This window comes from Eumetopias jubatus, unplaced genomic scaffold (genome assembly GCF_037043125.1).
Source record: "Eumetopias jubatus isolate StellerSeaLion01/CBP00866 unplaced genomic scaffold, mEumJub1_p1.0 scaffold_9, whole genome shotgun sequence".
Lineage (NCBI taxonomy): Eukaryota > Metazoa > Chordata > Mammalia > Carnivora > Otariidae > Eumetopias > Eumetopias jubatus.
This window is the reverse complement of record NW_028274815.1, coordinates 52,491,110-52,509,461: the sequence shown is the minus strand read 5'-3', so window position 1 is coordinate 52,509,461 and position 18,352 is coordinate 52,491,110. Positions and strand designations below refer to the sequence as shown.

The window sequence follows — 18,352 nt, the reverse complement described above, 5'->3', positions numbered from 1 at the left end:
TCTTTGGCTATTTCTGACTAGTTATTTGTTTTAACTTTTTTAATCTCATATTTTAGTGTGAGATGTCATTTTAGATTCTCCAGAAACCTAGAGACTGTTGTTTTTATAAAAAACAAAGCTTAAGAGTGACAGTATTTTAGAAAGAGCTCCCTCTTTTTAGACTATCATCTTGGGTCACTGTTGCGTTTTCTTTACAAGCCCATGACATACATGGCCTTACCTCAAGGTATGTTGGTTTTATTGACCAGAGTATGTGTGTCAGCAACCCAAAGCTGGGGCGGTTCATACGAGTGAGAACAGAATGTTCTGCTTTCTCTGCACGGACTCAGAGTTTCTGGTCTAGTGGGAATTAATTAATTATCACATTCTTCTAGGTACTGTAATTACAAAGGGTATGAGGTGTGTCCTCACCAAGCTTACGAGCTCACACGGCAGAAGTGAGCAAAGTGGGCTGGTGTGAGGCGAGCAGAAGAGGCAACAGGATGGTCAGCGGCTGACATTTGTTTCAGTGTTGGGGAGCAGTGGGGCGAGGCAGAAAGGGGAACCGGAGAGGACAAGCCCTGGTCTGGGGATGGTGGGGCAGGTGCACCTAAATTCTAGCCAAATGGCACATTTGGGAGTTCAGGCCTGATCTAATGCCGCCATTTGTCTGTTTATTCGATAGGTCTGGGCATCCACATGGAGAATAAAACATGACTTCTAAAATGCTGACAACTAATTAAAACTACCAAAGAACAATGCAGATTATCATGTACTGCCACATAAAACACATCTGTGGGCTGAATACAACTCCCCTGGGCTGCCAAGAGCCAGTGGGGAAACTGAGGTAAAGAGATGGTAATTGCTTGCATGGCTGTGCATCCTCACAAATGGTCAGCTTTTCCAAACCGCAAGGATGGCCCAGCTGTTTCTGGAAGATCCTACACTCAGCCCACGGAAAGGACTTTAAGAGTCTGTGGTCAGGGCAAAGAGCTTGGGAATGACCTTGATGTTTCTCTTTACAGGTTTCTCTTTACATGGGGAAGATGCCAACACCTTTCTTGGAAACAGAAGAACTTAGTGACATGAGATGTTCAAAAGTAAAATTCAACTGAATAAATTCAAGATCAAATTGGCTTTATTCAGTGATTTATGAATCAGGCTGCATCCCATCTAGCAAGTAGAAAGGAGTTCCAAGGAGTTGTACAAGATGGGAGACTTGTATAAGCAGAAGGGGGCAGGGACAGGGAAAGAGTAGACGATCTCATCTTTCTTTGGGGGACAGAAGGGGTCTATCAGGCGGACTACTTCATTAGAGCTGACCAGGGAAATTCCAGACTGATTGGCTAAGCACATTTCTGGGGCAGGTTGAAACTGCAATTGGGTTAGGTATTACGTTTTGGTTTGGTGATATGGGCTTAGCACAAGTGACTCTATTTTGGACCTACTGTCTCTTTTTTAACAGAGGTGAACTTTTTAGAGCTGAGACAGAGTGCCCTCTGGGTCAGTAGCTGAGAACATGGGTTTGGGGGTTTGAATCGATCAGACTGAATACTAAGCTCTGCCATTTACTAGCTCTGGGACTCTGGGCAAATCGCTTCTGTGAGCCGGCTCAGTTTTCTCATTTATACAACAAGAACAAGAATTCCCACTTGAGAAGGGAGTTGTGAGGACTCCATGAGTCACTATATAGAGTGCTGGGAGCCAGGCCTGGCACATAGCTAGAGCTTTTATGGAAAGCTTATTATTAATAGCAATATTTATAATGTGAATGGGGGAGAGACAGTCAATCATCCTGATTATCAAAATGCAATGGTGTGTAAGTGTGATGGACAATTAGCTCCCTGAGCCAAGAGCAGGGCTTGGGATCCAGAGTGAAGAGAACAAGAAACCACCTGCCCCCTGCTTTCAGAAGGCTTCCTCCAGCTGATTGGGGGTGGGGTGGGTCTTAGCCACAGATGAGGTTATTGCTTTGGCTCACCTGATGATCCAGGCTTGAGGTTGTTGGCTCTCACAAAGTTTATACCAGGCCCTGATCTGGTGGGGAAGGCATCAGAGGAAGAAAAACTAAGCTGAAATTTGGTCAGAACTTGGCAAAGACTTGCCTTCTTTCTCCAAAGACGATCCTCCCAACCCATAGCTGGGTGCATTGGGCACTGATGGAGGGGTGAATGCCTTCTGCCTGCCGCACTGGGAGGCTTTCTGATATCTGGGCCAGAGGCAAAACTTCCTTTCTGGGCTAGTGTTTTCCACAATGACTGGGCTACTAACAAAACAATCCCATCAGTTCTCCAGGGGTCCGATGTATATTTTAATAAAAATGACAATCATGAAGAATGACTGATGATCATCATCACTGTGGCTTGTATTTACCGGGTAGGGAGGGCTCAAGCTCTGCAGACACGACCTGGGGCCTCACACAGTCCTATCAGGAGGAAGGTAGCCAGCTCGCTTCATCAGGTGAGGCTTGAAGCCACCCAAGGGGCCTGCCCCCACTCACACAGCTGCACCTCCGACAGAGGAAAGCCCCGCCCACCGCTTTTTCTGCGCAAGCTCTCCCGAGTCACAATAGCTCTTCGGCTAATGCATTGGACACCCTTAGCATCATGGTTAAGCACTCAGCTTCAGGAGCTAGACCGTCGACGTTTGACTGCAAGCTTTGCTCTGCGACCTGGGCACGAGCTCTCTGTGCCTAACTCGTGGGGTCATGAGGAGGATTACATGAGTTAGCACACAGATCAGGCCTGGAATGGTGTCTGGCGTGAAGCAAAAAAAGTTCAATAAATGCTAGCTTTTGTTAACATTTTAGTATCACTTACTGGTACTATTAAGTTGGACCATATGGAATTGCTACCTTTCTGCCAGTCATGACCTATAGAAATGGCAACTTCATATAGACGGGTGGTTTTTAATGGGGGCGGAGGGCGGATTTTCTTTCCTCCCACCCCTCAGGGGACATTTGGCAATCTGGAGACATTTTGATGGTCACCACAGTAAGGTGGTGGGGCTCCTGGCACCTAGTGGGTGGAGGCCAGGGCTGCTGCTAACATCCCTCCGTGCACAGCAAAGGATTACCCAGCCCCGGATGTCAATAGTGCCGAGGTTCAGTATGGGGCCACCTAAGAGTATTCGACTATGGACAGATTCATTTTCTTAAAACATCCCTTCCCCAAACCAACGTGGTTCCCACCACCTAGAGAATAAAGGCTCACTTCCAATACGCTCTGGCCTCCCACTTGTCTCCAATCCTGTCTCCTCCTGCTGTAGCCACAACAGGTAGCCTGTAACAGCAGGTCCCCCGACACTCCAGGCCTAGAATAACTTCTCTCTTCTCCCCACTAGGCAAATCCTGACACCTGCTCTGGGGAGCTTTCCTCAAGTGCCTTTCTTCCCCAGGCTGGCTGACCACGGCAATCCCCAGTGGCTTTTAACTAATGTGACTCCTGGGTCCCATTCCTGGAGATGATTCAATGGGTTGGGGTGGGGCTTGGCTATACTTTAAGAAGCAGCCCCGGGGGGCTCATGCTCGGCTTGGCGTGGAAACCTCTGTGCACTGGCACACATCTTGATTTCCAAGCTGTTCTTCATTCTGATACGGCGTATGTACACTAACCATTTGCATGCACTTCCAGCTTATTTTATTAGCTGTGCTATAAAGATGGTGGAGGGCAGAGACCTCTTTTTGGAGACACTGGCTGCTCAGAGGGATCCAACCCAACACCTTGCCCTCCAGAAATTCTAAAGAGTGAATTAAACTTGAATCCAGGACTCTTCAGACTTTGCAATAACCCAGGAGTGACCCAAGGTGCTTGTGAAAAATGCAGACCCCCAGGCTCCAACCCTCAGGGGCTCTGCCTCAGTGACTTTGAGCTGGGGCCCTGGAATCTGGACTTTTCACCAGCTGGGTATGAAGCAGCAGTCCCTCAGCCTGCTGCTCTGATCCTCCATGTCCAGCTTCCGGGGTCTCAGGCATGTCTCGTGGAGGTAAACGTTCTTGTAATTGGTTGCTGGGACGCCCGCAGCCCCAGAATCTCAGGACACGAGGGAACACTTACACACATGCTGGCTTGTCTTCCTGCACCAAAAACCTGCAGGTTCCATGGAAGCAGAACTGACTGTGGGAATCTGGGCAGTCATTAAAATGGGACACCACAGCTGCGGCCACGGGCGGGTCTGCTGGAGAGAGAGAAGACATTTGGCTCAGACCCATGGCTTAGCAAGACAAACCTGCAGGCCCTCACCAATCAAGGAGCAGGGGCGCCCTCTTGGCTGGGATTTCTAGTCCCTCCCTGCCTGTCGTCCTCAGCGCTCCCTCACTTTTCTAATGGCCAGTCCAGGACCAGAGATGCCTACATCACATGCTTCCCAGCAGGGCTGTATTATGCACTTACCAAGGTCAAAACCAAAACAATCTCTCCAAAAGATTCAGTGTAATTCAGAGATACCAGGGCAATTTTAGCTACCAGAGCATTTAAAGCCTATTCCCCACGAGACCTGATTTTATTTTTTTGCAAAGAGACAGTGATCATTCTTTTAAGAGAGGCTTCACAACACTGGTTTTTTAAAAAAGATTTTATTTATTTTTTGACAGAGAGAGATATCCAGAGAGGGAACACAAGCAGGGGGAGTGGGAGAGGGAGAAGCAGGCTTCCCCCAGAGCAGGGAGCCCGATGCAGGGCTCGATCCCAGGACCCTGGGATCATGACCTGAGCCGAAGGCAGACGCTTAACGACCGAGCCACCCAGGTGCCCCTACAAAACTCTGTTTTAAAGGCAAGAAACCAGAAGGTAATTACAGAGGAGTACTAAATGACCATTAAATTGATGCTGAAGAAGAACAGTTAATGACACAAAAAGATGCTCATGATACATTATTGTAAGTGAAACTGGTACATTTCCCATTTGGCCTGTAACGTATAATTCTACTGAAATAAACAGAAATTTAGATACAAAGAAGTCTGGGAAAGCTATACATAAAAATGGTAGCAAGAGGCTCTCCGGGGCAGGGGGATTAGGAGTGATCCCACCATGAAGATGACTGAAAGCCCGGAAGTCCATCTGGGAGCAGCACACACAGTACTGGCAAAGCTGGGAGCTGGCGGGAAGGGCGGCAGAGTCTGGGAAAAAGGTCCCACTCACAGCCCTGGCTCCCGCCACTCACAAGAGCCTGGGGTGTTACCAAACCTTTCTGGGTTTTCCTTCCTTGGCTTTCAGACGGGAATAAAAACAGCCACCAGGAGTACCCTATGGAACAACACATGAACAGACCCGCTGACCAGCCCACAGGGCATCACTTTGGATTTATTTTAATGGACTCCAGTAGCCTTGTTTTGTCCAAATAACACTGGAGACCCAGTAGATAGCTATTTCAAGATGGCACGATAGATGCAGTTTCCATGCGTTTTCAAGAAGTCCTTTTATGCTTGTGTTTTGGGGAGTGGGTCTTTCTTACTTTTTGAAAAAAGTATGTTCTTAGAGCTCTTGCTCTTTGAGAAAAGGCAGACCATTTCTTATTCTGGGGTTTTAGACTACCACTAAATATTAAACTCACATTGCCATCTCTCCATTCATGAATTGCTTCTAGAAGTGTCATCTTTGGAAATCTCATAATTCCAATGGAAAAACTGGAGGCTGAAAATTCAACGGATTTCCTGGTGCAGAAGGTGAGAGACTGCTTAGTGGCCCCGAGCCCGGGCTTAAGATGCAGAAACACAAGGGTCAGTCTGAATCCTGCCTCTGCCACTACTTGAGCTCCTCTGCCTGCCTCTGCTTCCATAAGATGGGGAGTCCACCTGCCTCCTGGCTGGCTCTGAGGGCTGACCAAAGCAAAAGTTGCTTAGTACTGGACTCAGCACATGCTCTGGTACGTACCACTCGGCTGCTAGTTCTTCCATCACTGATAATCCCAAGATGCTAATGAATCTCCACGTGTGGTCAGACCATTATAGTATATAATCTCTCCCTCCCACCATAAATTCAGTGTAGTGTAACAAAAAATCCAAGTGTCCTTATAGACTTCCCCACGTGAGGACAGGCAGAGGCGCCCAAAGCCAGGTGGAGATGCCAACCCGGGGCTGCCGGCCAGCCTTGCCCCTGCTGTGGCAGGTCCCTGTCCAGCAGTGGCCTCCAGGACATGTGGTCCAACTGCCTCAGCTGGTAACAGCAAGCCTGCGAGTCCCAGGCCTGGGTGGTTGAGGAATGGGCTTGCTCACTTACAGACCGTGGATACCGGGATGTTGAGGCTGGAAGGGTCCGCTGCAGTTCACTAACTGGCTTCTCTGTGCTCATTAAACTTGTCAAAGAGCAAATACAAAGAGATGAGGGGCTGGAGACCAGTGGATCTAATTTGATTTAGACCCTGAAAAAGGCTTTTGATAAGCTCCACAAAAGGCCCTTTAGACGACTACCTCCAAGCAGCTAGTGGGAGACCCTTGTCAGGGTTCAGAGTTGGGCTCCTCAAATGTCTGTGGACGAGCAGCTTTACGCCCCCTGGAGCTCACCAGAGAGCCCAGTTCACAGGCCCTGCCCTTGGACCTACTGAATTAGGATTTTTGGGATGGTGCCCAAGAATCTCTGTGACAAGATTTCTAGGTGATTTTTTTCCCCAAAAGTCAGGTTTATTGAGATAGAATTGATGTAGCATACCCGGGCCCTCCAGGTCATTCTGGACTGATGTGGAGACCTGGGCTTGTATTATACACGAGACGCACTGTTCAGAGACAAAAGACCTCTTAGAAAAGCAAAACAACAGGGGTCTTGAAAGGGACCCTTTTTGGAGCTGGTCATCTGCCAGCTCTTCAAAACCCAAGTGGTACTAAGGCCTGCAATCTGCTCACATTCTTTGTGGTCAAGTGTCAGGTCACTGGATATGCACTAGAAGAACAACTCTGGATCTGTCCTTTGGGAACGCTACTCTCCAAAACGGATCGGTAAGGAGTAGATTCAAGGCCATGTTCTCAGTTAGCTTGTATTTATGGATATTTTGCCTCATCTCATAAATGACTCCAGGAGTCTTTATAAAAATAGGTCTCGTCAAAAGGGAATGCAAATGGGAAAGACATGTGAGAGAGAGCGAGAGAGAGACAGAGGCAGAGAAGGGGTGGGGAGAGAGGAACAGAGGGAGACAGAGACAGGCAGTGCAAAAGGGAAGGGGACATCAGGGCAAAGACGAATAAGGGGGAAGACAAAGAGGTTGGGTGTTAGGTTCATATACGAAAACATGCATCAGGCAGTCACGCCATGTGCTGAAGCTGAGTGGCATATGGAGCTCTATGCCTCCTAGCGCAGCCCAAGCGAGGATGCACAGGGGTCATTAGATGGAAATGCGCTCATTCTGCACATGCGGGGCAGGTTCAGCTTGGCCCAGGTCTATGGGCACAGAGCAACCCTCCTTCTGTGGCTGCTTTTGAAGAGGACTTATGTGTTATGGTGGACGATATCCTCCTCGATTTCCTGGTGACGAGGCAGAAGCATCCGCCAATGTAAACCCTCTGGGTGTCACGCAGCTCACTAAGAAGCCAAAGAGCCCAGGCAACGAGGATGGTCCCTGCCACGGTCACGGTGACGGCAGCTCACGCACGTCAGAGACCAGGATGAGCACGGGCGTCTGAGGCAGAACTCTGGCTCCATAATCCCACCTGCCTGACTCAGCCCAAGGCACTGAGGTGCCAAGGGAGCTCGATGCCAGTCGGCTATCATAATCACGAAAACACCATTTATTTTTAAAACCTTCTTCCTGATCACAAAAGCGATACATCGCTGTAGAAACCTTTTGTAAATGCCAATGTGACATTAAACAAAAGCACCTTAGAGTATAAAAAAATAAAAGCAAGAGAATTATGTAAGTACATACTGCACACATGCACTCATGTAAACTACTGCTTCCTTCTGTTACTTGCATTTTTCCCCTTTGATATAATCACAAACATCTTAAAAGCAAGCACTTTGTTCAAGAATGGACACAGGGTGACGTCCTGACCCCAGATCCCAAGAAGCTCCATGTGTGTAATGTGCAGGGCAGGTCCTGTTTCCAGCAGCACACTTGGCAGCTTTGGGTTTACATGATCTGCACTTGAGAAGTGGAGGGGAAGGGGGGAACCAGACAGCGGTCCCGGGGGGGGAGCCACACTGTGGCCCTGTGCTCTCCCTGTGCCACCTCAGTGCGAGCCAGCCAGCCACAGCATGAGGGGAGGCAGTGGGCACGCCGGCCCCTAGAATTGCCGCGCAGGCCTCACGGACCCCGGGGCCCAGAAGCCCCGCACCAAGTGCGAAGCAGACCACAAGTGCAGGGCAGTGATCGTTCCCATTCTAGGGCTTTTAAAGATGTTTGCCTCGGACACTACCAGAATCAGCAGAGAAAACTCCAGCGCTGCAGCATGGTCAGGCCAGACACACAAGACCATTCCTGCTGATGTTCCCAGAAGCTTCCCCAAGGTTCCGGAGGAAAGGGAGTCTGGGGAAGGTCAGAAGGAGGAGAGGAGGGGCTCCCACTTTCTGCGTGTCTGCTATGTTCCGGGTGCTGCTCGTGTATCACCTCTCCAATCCAGGCAGGGCAGGCAGTCACGCCAGGTGGAGGATTTGCTCAGTAACTTCAATCAAAATGAGCTTTACAAGGAAACCCCCCAATTCCCAGCTTTGTCCCAGAGAATGAGTGTCTCTTTTTCCCTTCCTCCTTCTCTCTCTCTCCCCCTACTCTTTCTCTACCTTCCTCTACTCTCTTGCCTTTTCCCCTCATAATTTGTCTTTCTTTTCTTTCTAAAAACTCAAGGAAATATCAAGTGGAGGAAGGAAAAGCCTAGATACTTACATAGGAAAGGAAGGCAGTGAAGGCCAACAGGCAACTCCAAGGAGGACCCCCCAGAAGTCCAGACACTGGCTGCACTCCCCTGGGCTCTGGACCCTGCGTTTGTCTCCTCCAGGCCCCGATCCGAGTCTGATTAGTCCTCAGGGCTTGACTGGAAAACTAAATGCTCCCATTTTTGGAACAGACCTCATACCAAGCCCATCCATAGCTGGAATTTCAAAGCCTCAGTTCCTGTTGCTCTGAAATTTATGAGAGGCCTCTGACACCATTAAGCAAACGGACATCTTGCAGACACCACGGTCTCCAGGGAAGCTGTGGAAGCTTTGCCCAGAGACCAAAGACGCACTAATAGGGCCCGGAGCCCAGCTCCACTCACGGGAAAAGGGTATGGAATAGTGATCAAGGGGCACGAAAACCAGGGATTCAATTCACAGGACGGGTCTCTCCAGCTCAGGAGGGCCAGGGAGGCAGCCATGTGGACAGTTCCCCGAGAAGCAGCATCCACACCACCAAGTGCAACCACCCCTTTTGCAGAGCAGCCCTACTTGGACTTTCTGGGTGGGTCAGGGGGAGCCTGCCGAAGCGGTGGCCCTCCCTCTCTTCCCAGATGTTAGAAGTTGCGGACACGTTTGCCCATTGCAAAGCTTACGTCATTTATAGCCATTTCATCACTTCCTCAAATATCACGGCTAACTCTGTGACAATTTAATAACGACGCCTGGCTTTTTAGTCAGAACTTTCAGCCAAGGTTTTTGACCTGGGACTAAATATGTTCTCTTCAGACACTACAATGGCAAAACCAACTAATGCTTCTGGAATGTCTAGGAGAAAAGGCAGTAGATGACTTTAATGAAGACGGGAGTGAGCAAGCGGCCCCCGGTGAAGCCAGGGGTGGGTACGCAGCGGAGACCCGAACTCTGATGCTCCCTGGGGACTGGGGCCTCCATCCTGCCCCAGTGCCAGGCTCAGTTCTGGGATGGAGGAGGTTTGCTGCGGGCCACCGTCAGGCCCATCTCACAGGGTTGGCATTCCATGCTCACGTGAGGCAACGTGTGAACTGATGGAGTTAGCTAGCGTGGGAAGGAAAGGCTGGTGCGCAGGGCGGCAGAAGTGCTAAGCCAGTGCTTAGAGAAGTCAGGGGAGTAGAACACCGAAGTGTCTCCACATGCAGACAAGGGAGCAGAGACTCTGGCCCCTGGGGGCTTGAGGGGTGAGAAGAACTCTTAGAAGGTTTGTAAGTGATCCTGAGGACGAAGAGCACTGTCAGGACTGAGTGTGAGGACGCTGCTGACCTCTGCCGCAGAGAGGAATGTCTCATGAAGAAAGATAACGAGTACGGGCATTTCCCGGGGCCGTGTGAGTGGGCAGAACAGGGGGGCAGCTTTGAAGTGAGCAGCAGAAATCAGCAGAGCACGGGAAAGTAACCCCAGTCACATTTCCAGGAGGAGGAGAACACACCTCACTCCCTGGGATGGGTCTGGAGGATGAGATCAATATAATCATCCAACTCATTCACTAGTAAAACCAAGAACGGTGAATACTTAAAAAATAAAGCAATTTGAAAACAGTTTGGCTTCAGAGTAGCAACACTTAAGAGAGAAGGGACGTTCATTTTAGCTAAGCAATGAAAGGAAAAGTCACTTTTGCTAGTGCTGCGGTTCTCCTGCTGCTCCTCTTGAGGAGGGGTGTGTGTGGGGGGAGGGAAGGCAGTGCCAATTCTGTGACTATCCGCACCCCCAAGATTCTCAACTTCCCGAGAGTTACTCCTATACGTAAAAGATCCTATTTTTTCTGTAACACAATCCCTGAACACAGATTCACGAATTCTTCGGCAATCTTTTCCAACACTGTCTTGTTTGGACCCTATCCGGTCTTCCTAAACTGGCTCTTAGGCCCCACCCACCACTCCGCCTCCACTTAAGGGAATGGGTACCGCATCATCTCATTAAATCTCCGCTCACCCTATGGGGTAAGCATTACTAGTCCGTTTAGTTTGGTAACGTTGCCAATGGACACATAGTTAGGAAGTGTTAGAAAGTACTAGAATTGTAATTTTATCTCCGTCCTTTCTGATTTTAAGAGAATGCAGAGCTGTAGAAAACGAGGATGCTGTTCAAGTTCAGGAAGAATGCTGGGAAGGCCCACAATCGAAGCCTACAAATCATGTGGCAGTGAGGAAGAACGCTTCACTTGTTAGGCTGCTTCTAGTAATCAGAGAGGGGCACGTTTAGGAGAAACAAGAGGAAGCACTGCTTTATTTCAGGGAGAAGTGGGAAACTCCACATATGGAACCTATTATTTCCACAAGGGAGCAGCGGCTAAGCAGCATGGATGCGAAAGAGATTTCTATACGTCCACGGATGATGGTTAACTGAGGAGTAGCTGGAAGTGGGGTGGGAGCTGACTCACAGGATGGTACTAAGCTCCCTCACAAAGTACACCCCCACCACAGCCCCAACCTCTGGGCTCTGTGGTGCCCATGCCCCAAAGACCAGGAGCTTCTGGCTCAGAGCAGAATCAAAATGGACTCTTGAATTGCTTTTGCAGCTTTAAACAAGATGCTGGTGTGTGTGTGTGGGGGTGGGGTGGGGGTGGGGTGTGGAATCCCTAAAGGAACATTTAAGCTAATTCAATTCCCTCTGATCATTTCTCTCTTTGGGTAAAGCCCAAGGGGAACATCAGATGTGATGGAACTAAATTCACAGAAAGGTATGAATAGGGGCGCCTGGGTGGCTCAGTCATTAAGCGTCTGCCTTCGGCTCAGGTCATGATCCCAGGGTCCTGGGATCGAGCCCCACATCGGGCTCCCCGCTCCGCGGGAAGCCTGCTTCTCCCTCTCCCACTCCCCCTGCTTGTGTTTCCTCTCTTGCTGTGTCTCTCTCTGTCAAATAAATAAATAAAGTCTTAAAAAAAAAAGGTATGAATAAAGAAGCTGACGACATATTTTCTACTTTCCCACAGATACCGGGTTTTAATAACACAATGTGTGTGTGTGTGTGTGTGATGGGAAAACAGATACACATTCAGAGCGAAAGTCACGGGTGGTACATGACCTCGGTGGGGTTCATCCTGTTTGTGCTTATTCCGAAGGCAGAACTTGCCTCGCCTTTTCCTAGTCCAACAGGGAGAAGAGAATAGACAACATGAACACAGAAATATTACGCTAGGTTCATATCCTACCTAAAGTACCTGGACTTAGAGTTTTTAACCCAGTGTGGATTTTCTGAGGTTAGACTATGATGATAATGATGGTGATGACTTATTAATAGCAGCCACTACTAATAAATTGTCTACTAACTACAATCACTATTGCCCAGCATTGTATCCAGAGAGTTCCATTTAATCCTCACAAAAATCCTGTGAGGTAGTCATTACTATCCCAGTCTTACTGATGAGGAAAATGAAGCCAGTTAGTGAATGGCAGAGCTGAATCCAGAACTCATGGTTGGCTGTCTCTAAAGCTCTTGCTCCAATACATACCACATTGTCACTACAGAGGGGGTGTGTGTGAGAGAGAGAGAGAGACAGAGTGAGAGAATAAGTTGAGGGTTAAGAAATCCTTACGGGCACCTTCTGTAGTTAAGACAACTCTTCCATTTGAAGAATAAACAAACCAGGAATTACCATGAAACATGAAATCCTCAGGACCATTTTAGGAGTAAAAGAGCTAAGAGTCTCAAGGCAAAATGGTTTTAATTAGCAAAGAGGCTTTAGGAATCTAAAATACAATCTCAGTGTAGTCATGTGAATTACAGGCTAAAACCAGAGTCTGCATACTCATCTAATGATGTCCAGCATATATATTTCAACTTGGCCTCTGACTTGCACTCAGCTACACCACTAATACTACCTCCTCCCCCAAAGGGCATGAGGAAGGATGCACAAGTAGTCCCCCGACTGCATTCTAGATCCATCACGGATTAAAAAAAGATGGGACTGGAAGGGGAATACACCTGACCCAGAAGATGATCTCTCCCACTGAGCTCCTCTTCCTCCTCACCACCCCGTTTCTCCAGCCGCCAGCTTGCTCCTTCTTTCCCTACCTTGGCCTTAGTAATTTTAAGCAAAAAACCAATTAAGAAAATTGCAGGTCATGATTTTGCTTTGAAGACTGAAAACCAAACCTCCCCTTTCTCTTATTACTTAATAATTTGATTTCAAAGAGACAGATCATTTCTTTTTTTCATATCTTCAAACCAGAAAGCCCCTTATTCTAATTACATCCTCTTGGGTGTCAACCAGCATTTGAAACTTCATTTCAAATTTCCATTTACAAAGTAAACAAGGATATCTATGTTTCGGCTTTGAACCAAAACGTGAATGGCTCTGGGAACTAGAGCTGAGTCCTGCTGGATGGGGAATTCTGTTTTGGCTTTGTTGAAGGAACAGCCCCGTTGGAGCCCAGGGCTACCTGGCTTTACGGTCTGTGTATGTCTCTGTTCTCCTCTTTATTAATATCAAAATTGTTAGGCAAAGTGGTTGGCAGGAAACCCTCAATCCACCCTTAGGAAAAAAATGCTTCCTCTTGTTGAGTCTTTGAACCATAATCCCTTCAAACCTTCCACACTGAGTACATGTAAGCACTACTGGGATGATTGTTTTTCTAGAACATTCTAGTCCCTCAGAACTTTTGACAGATGCCTTTTTCATTTACAGTCTGCAGATGCAGTCTGGGTGGACAAAGGATACTCTTCATTTTAAGTGAGGAAATTGAGGCATCCAGAGGTAAATTTAAGGCAAAGCTCAACAGCCTTAAAAATACAGGCATGAATTTGTGGCTGGGAATTTGTCCCATGACAAAAATGTGACTCTTCTTTTTTCATCTGGGTGTTATAGCAATGATTTGTGATTGCCCTTAGATAAAAGACCTTCAAGATTACATGCCAGAGGAAAGACACCTAGACTTTGAGAGAGGGGTGGGATTTATGGCAATCATTTTCTCTTTTATAATTTTCCAAATTTTATAAAATAAACATTTGAGTTTGAAAATAAAAATTATTTAAAATCAAAGCCCTATGGGGCAGCTGTGTGGCTCAGTTAAGCGTCTGCCTTTGGCGCAGGTTATGATTGCAGGGTCTTGGGATCGAGTCCCGCATTGGGCTCCCTGCTCAGCAAGGAGACTGCTTCTCCCTCTCCCTCTGCCACTCCCCCTGCTTGTGCTCTCTCACTCTCTGTCAAATAAATAAAATCTTTTAAAAAAAAATAAAGTCAAAGCCCTACATACAACACTATAAAGATAACTAAAATTTAAACTTTTATTTTTTATTGCTTTGCTCACAGGAGTGTAGTTTTATATGAGACTGGCCTTAAGGAATCTAGATTTGAATCTGCATAAATCATGTTACTGTCTCATGTCTTATCATTAAAAGAGGATAAGGTGGAAGGAGACACAAAATAAATATTTAGAGAAGATGGAGGATGTTCAGATGAAGGATATTTAGTAAAGGTAGAGCTCAGGCTTGACCTCTAGGCATAGAAACCTCAAATGCCCCTACCATAAACAACAAAGCCCTGAAAGAACATGGCCTACGTGATCCACTCCATTTCCAACCCATACACCTGTATCTTTTGTTGTTGTTGTTTTTTTCACTTAAAGGCCAACAGCAGTGAAACCATTCTATGAAGGAGGCAGGGAACGGGAGAAAGAAAAATACATGGAGCAGAGACGCCCATGAGTTTTCCCCAAACCGTGTTCCTTTCCCTGCTGGGCACAGAGACTACATTTCCCAGACACTCTTGAAGGCAGGTGTGACCACGTGACCAGACTGTGGCCAATGGATGTGAGCAGAAGTGATGTGGGCTCCTCCCAGGTTGGGTCCATAAAAACCTCTGAGATCTCGCTTTTTCCTTCCCTAGCTGATGGTGAAACGGAGAGAGTTCTTCCTAGGGCATGGCGGAGGGACAAACCACAAGATGGAAATAGCCTGGGTCCTTGACTAACTGCATGGAAAGAAGTCTGCAAGGCCAGGAACACCTGTACAGACTTTGACGTAAGCAGGAAATAAATAGCACTTAGGGCTTACCTGTTATAGCAGGAGTGTTACTCTCGTGCCAAGCCTGAAATCTGCATACTGTCTGGGGGTTTCTGAGGAGGGAGAGATCCTCATAACAAATCCTATCCTTTCCTCCCTTTCTTCCATTGTCCCCTTCTGGGAACCTCACTCAAACACCAACATGTCTTACACTCAGAATCTGAAGTCAATATGGCCCTGATTGGAAGCCTCCACTTTGAATCCCTTGCTCTTCAGCTGAAAGTATGTCCTGTCCATTCTCCAGCCTCGATGGGTCAGGGCAACCCTCACAAACCTCTACAAGGGTGGTAATAGTCTTCTGGGGGCCAGGAGTGACCCATCCTGGCTCTGGATGTTTATGAGATCAGCATTTGTAACTGAGCAAAGCATGGATGGAGCAAAGGCTGCTTCTTCAAGTCAAAGCCTGAGAACAAAACAAAATATAACGCAGGGCTGCCACAATCAACATCACACAGGACCCAGCTGTTTAGACTGAAATGACACAGCTGAAGTCAATTTCCTAGGATATCAAAGCGCATAAGACAATAATCACCAAGGCAGGCTAGCACGTAAGTACAACTTCAGTCTTCATGAGACAGAAGGCGAATGCCCTACAATTTCCCCAAATTGCCATTTCATGCAAAATTTTAAATCAATATCACTGGAAAAAAATGCATGACCACCTGACCCAGAATACCTTGATAATATTTCATCATCACTGGGGGCTTTTTATCCACCCTTTAGCGTTACTGGCATTGTGTTCTATGTAAAATAACTTTTCTAACAACCCCACAGAGTTTTGTAGCTTGTTATTTAAAAAGTGATACGTGTGGGCGGCTGGGCGGCTCAGTCATTAAGCATCTGCCTTCAGCTCAGGTCATGATCCCAGGGTCCTGGAATCGAGCCCCGCATCGGGCTCCCTGCACCGTGGGAGGCCTGCTTCTCCCTCTCCCACTCCCCCTGCTTGCATTTCCTCTCTTGCTCTCTGTCAAATAAATAAAATCTTAAAAAAAAAAAGTGATAACGTGTTCATTGTAGACATTTTAGAAAATACAAAAATCCTAAGAAAACTACTTGCTGTCTTATCACTGAGGAATAACCACTTTTTTTTTTTTTTTTAAAGATTTTATTTATTTGACGGAGACAGACACAGCGAGAGAGGGAACACAAGCAGGGGGAGTGGGAGAGGGAGAAGCAGGCTTCTGGGAGCAGGGAGCCCGACACAGGGCTCGATCCCAGGACCCTGGGATCATGACCTGAGCCGAAGGCAGACGCTTAACAACTGAGCCACCCAGGCACCCTGGAATAACCACTGTTCTTACAGAACATTTTACAAGTGCTTATTATTTCTAGTAATTTTCCTTGTTTTGTCCTTTGCATATGGGACTTGGTTTGACTCCTTTTCTCTTGTACTTATTTAGAATAGATGTATTCTCTTCTCAATCTATTGATGATGGTTTTTACATTTAAAAAAATTTAGCTTATTTACTCTATTAATGGTAAGGATGAAATCTGATATTTCATTATCTAAGGCATTCAGTGTACTTTCCCTACCTCCTTCCTCTTGTCCCCAGTTACCAGTTATTATAAGTTGATTTCATATCCCTATATTATTTTTATATGTAACTTCTACTTTAATAATTAATTTTGTATTTGGTATAACTTGACAGGTTACCCTTGGACATACATTATCACTTGTTTTTCTGTCTTCCCTATTTTGGGGATTTTTATCTTGATATAGCTGTTTATCTAGCCACAGAGGATCTTTGAACATTTTTTTCCCAGGAAGGGTGGCTTGCGAGGGGTATGTCTACATAATGAAATATGATGTATCTAAGAACATCCTTCTGTGTTCTCATCCAGGCTTATGGCTTTGCAAATGAATGGCGACTTGAGTCACAAACTGTAGACTTCATAGGCCTCCATTTCATTGTTTTAATAATGAAAATTGTTAAATTACATTGAACGTTAATAGTTTTAACATTAAGAACAAGTCTTTTTCAGCTTGTGAAAGTTCTCTTTAATTATTCCTTTGATGATTATGTCAACCCTGGTTTGCTTTCTTTTCTTCTTTTGGAATTGTTATTCTGTATATTGGACCATCTAGTTCTATTTTCCAGATTTCTTTTTTCTCATTATTTTTGTTTTTTGTTCTTCTGAGTTCCGGGAGATATTTACCAGGTCATTTTTTTTTTTAATTTCACTGATTTGATTTACTGTGATATCCAGTCTATTGCTCATTGGTCCACTGTGAATATTCGAATTTGGTTGTCATATTTTTTATGTCCCTGCAGCTATTTATTTTTTTTAAATACTTACTTGACTAATAGCCTGAATATATTTCTGACTTCTATACCAACCGTTCTTAGCTTTTAAAACACAGTATAATTTGCCTAAGGGGAACACTTTTTATTGAGGTATAATTGATGCCATAAGTTTCAGTTACACAACATAATGATTTGACATGTATATACTGCAAAATGATCACCATAATCAGTCTCGTTAACATCCATCACGATAGTTATAATTTTTTTTTGAAATGAGAACTTTTAAGATCTACTCTCTCAGCAACTTTCAAATATGAAATGCAGTATTAACCATAGTTGCCATGCTGTACATTACATCCCAGGACTTACAACTGGAAGTTTATACCTTTTGAGCCTCTTCATCCATTTTGCACATCCTCCAACCTTCACCTCTGGCAGCCGCCAATCTGTTCTCTGTATCTGTGAACTTTTTTTTTTTTTTTCCATTTTTAGTTCCCACATATAAGTGAGATCATATGGTATTTCACCGACTTATTTCACTTACCATAATGCCCTCAGGTCCATCCATGTTATTGCAAATGGCAATCTTCATTTTGTTGTATGGCTGAATAATATTCCATTCTGTGTGTGTGTGTGTGTGTGTGTGTGTGTGTGTGTGTGTGTGTGTGATCCACTCATCTATAGATGGCACTTAGGTTGTTTTCATATCTTAGCTATTGTAAATAATGCTGCAATGACCATGCACAGAGGTGCATGCAGACGTTTCTTAGAGCTCTCTGGTACGGTTTCATACATGCAATGCCAGCTTCAATCTTAAGGACACAAATAGAGATTACCCAACATCTTCTCCCATTGGTTAGGAGTACAGAAGTCACTGGAACTCCTCAAGAAGGTTCTTCTCATATAAGGAATCTTTTCATGTGGCTGATAGTTTCTTTCATTGTCATCTCTACAGACACAAATCTACATTGTTGAGTATGATGGGCAGTTAAGGTTGGTTGTATCAAAGACTGTGTGGTCCTGCTCAATATTTTAGGTCCAAATAAAGACAGAAAAGGGAAAGTTTAAATGTATTGGCTTCATTCTGGGATCAAGCCCTCCATCGGGCTCCCTGCTCCGCGGGAAGCCTGCTTCTCCCTCTCCCATTCCCCTTGCTTGTGTTCCCTCTCTTGCTGTCTCTCTCTCTGTCAAATAAATAAATAAAATCTTTAAAAAAAATCTTAAAAAAATGTATTGGCTTCAAAGATTTGAGGAATCTGTTGGGTAGAAGCAGGAGACCGAGTAAGCACAGCA

General features: G+C 46.1%; 1 protein-coding gene across 3 annotated transcripts in view; it reads right to left on the bottom strand.

Annotated features, from left to right (window-relative positions):
- TGFA (transforming growth factor alpha) overlaps positions 1 to 18,352 on the bottom strand; it is a 112,723-nt gene that overhangs the window by 22,466 nt on the left and 71,905 nt on the right. For 2 of the 3 annotated variants that reach the window (XM_088026467.1, XM_028116277.2), the window contains exon 3: positions 4,035 to 4,155. In XM_088026467.1, the coding sequence (XP_087882593.1) occupies positions 4,035 to 4,155 (121 nt within the window). The remainder of the gene's footprint in view (positions 1 to 4,034; positions 4,156 to 18,352) is intronic. The other variant, XM_088026468.1, reaches the window with a different exon arrangement.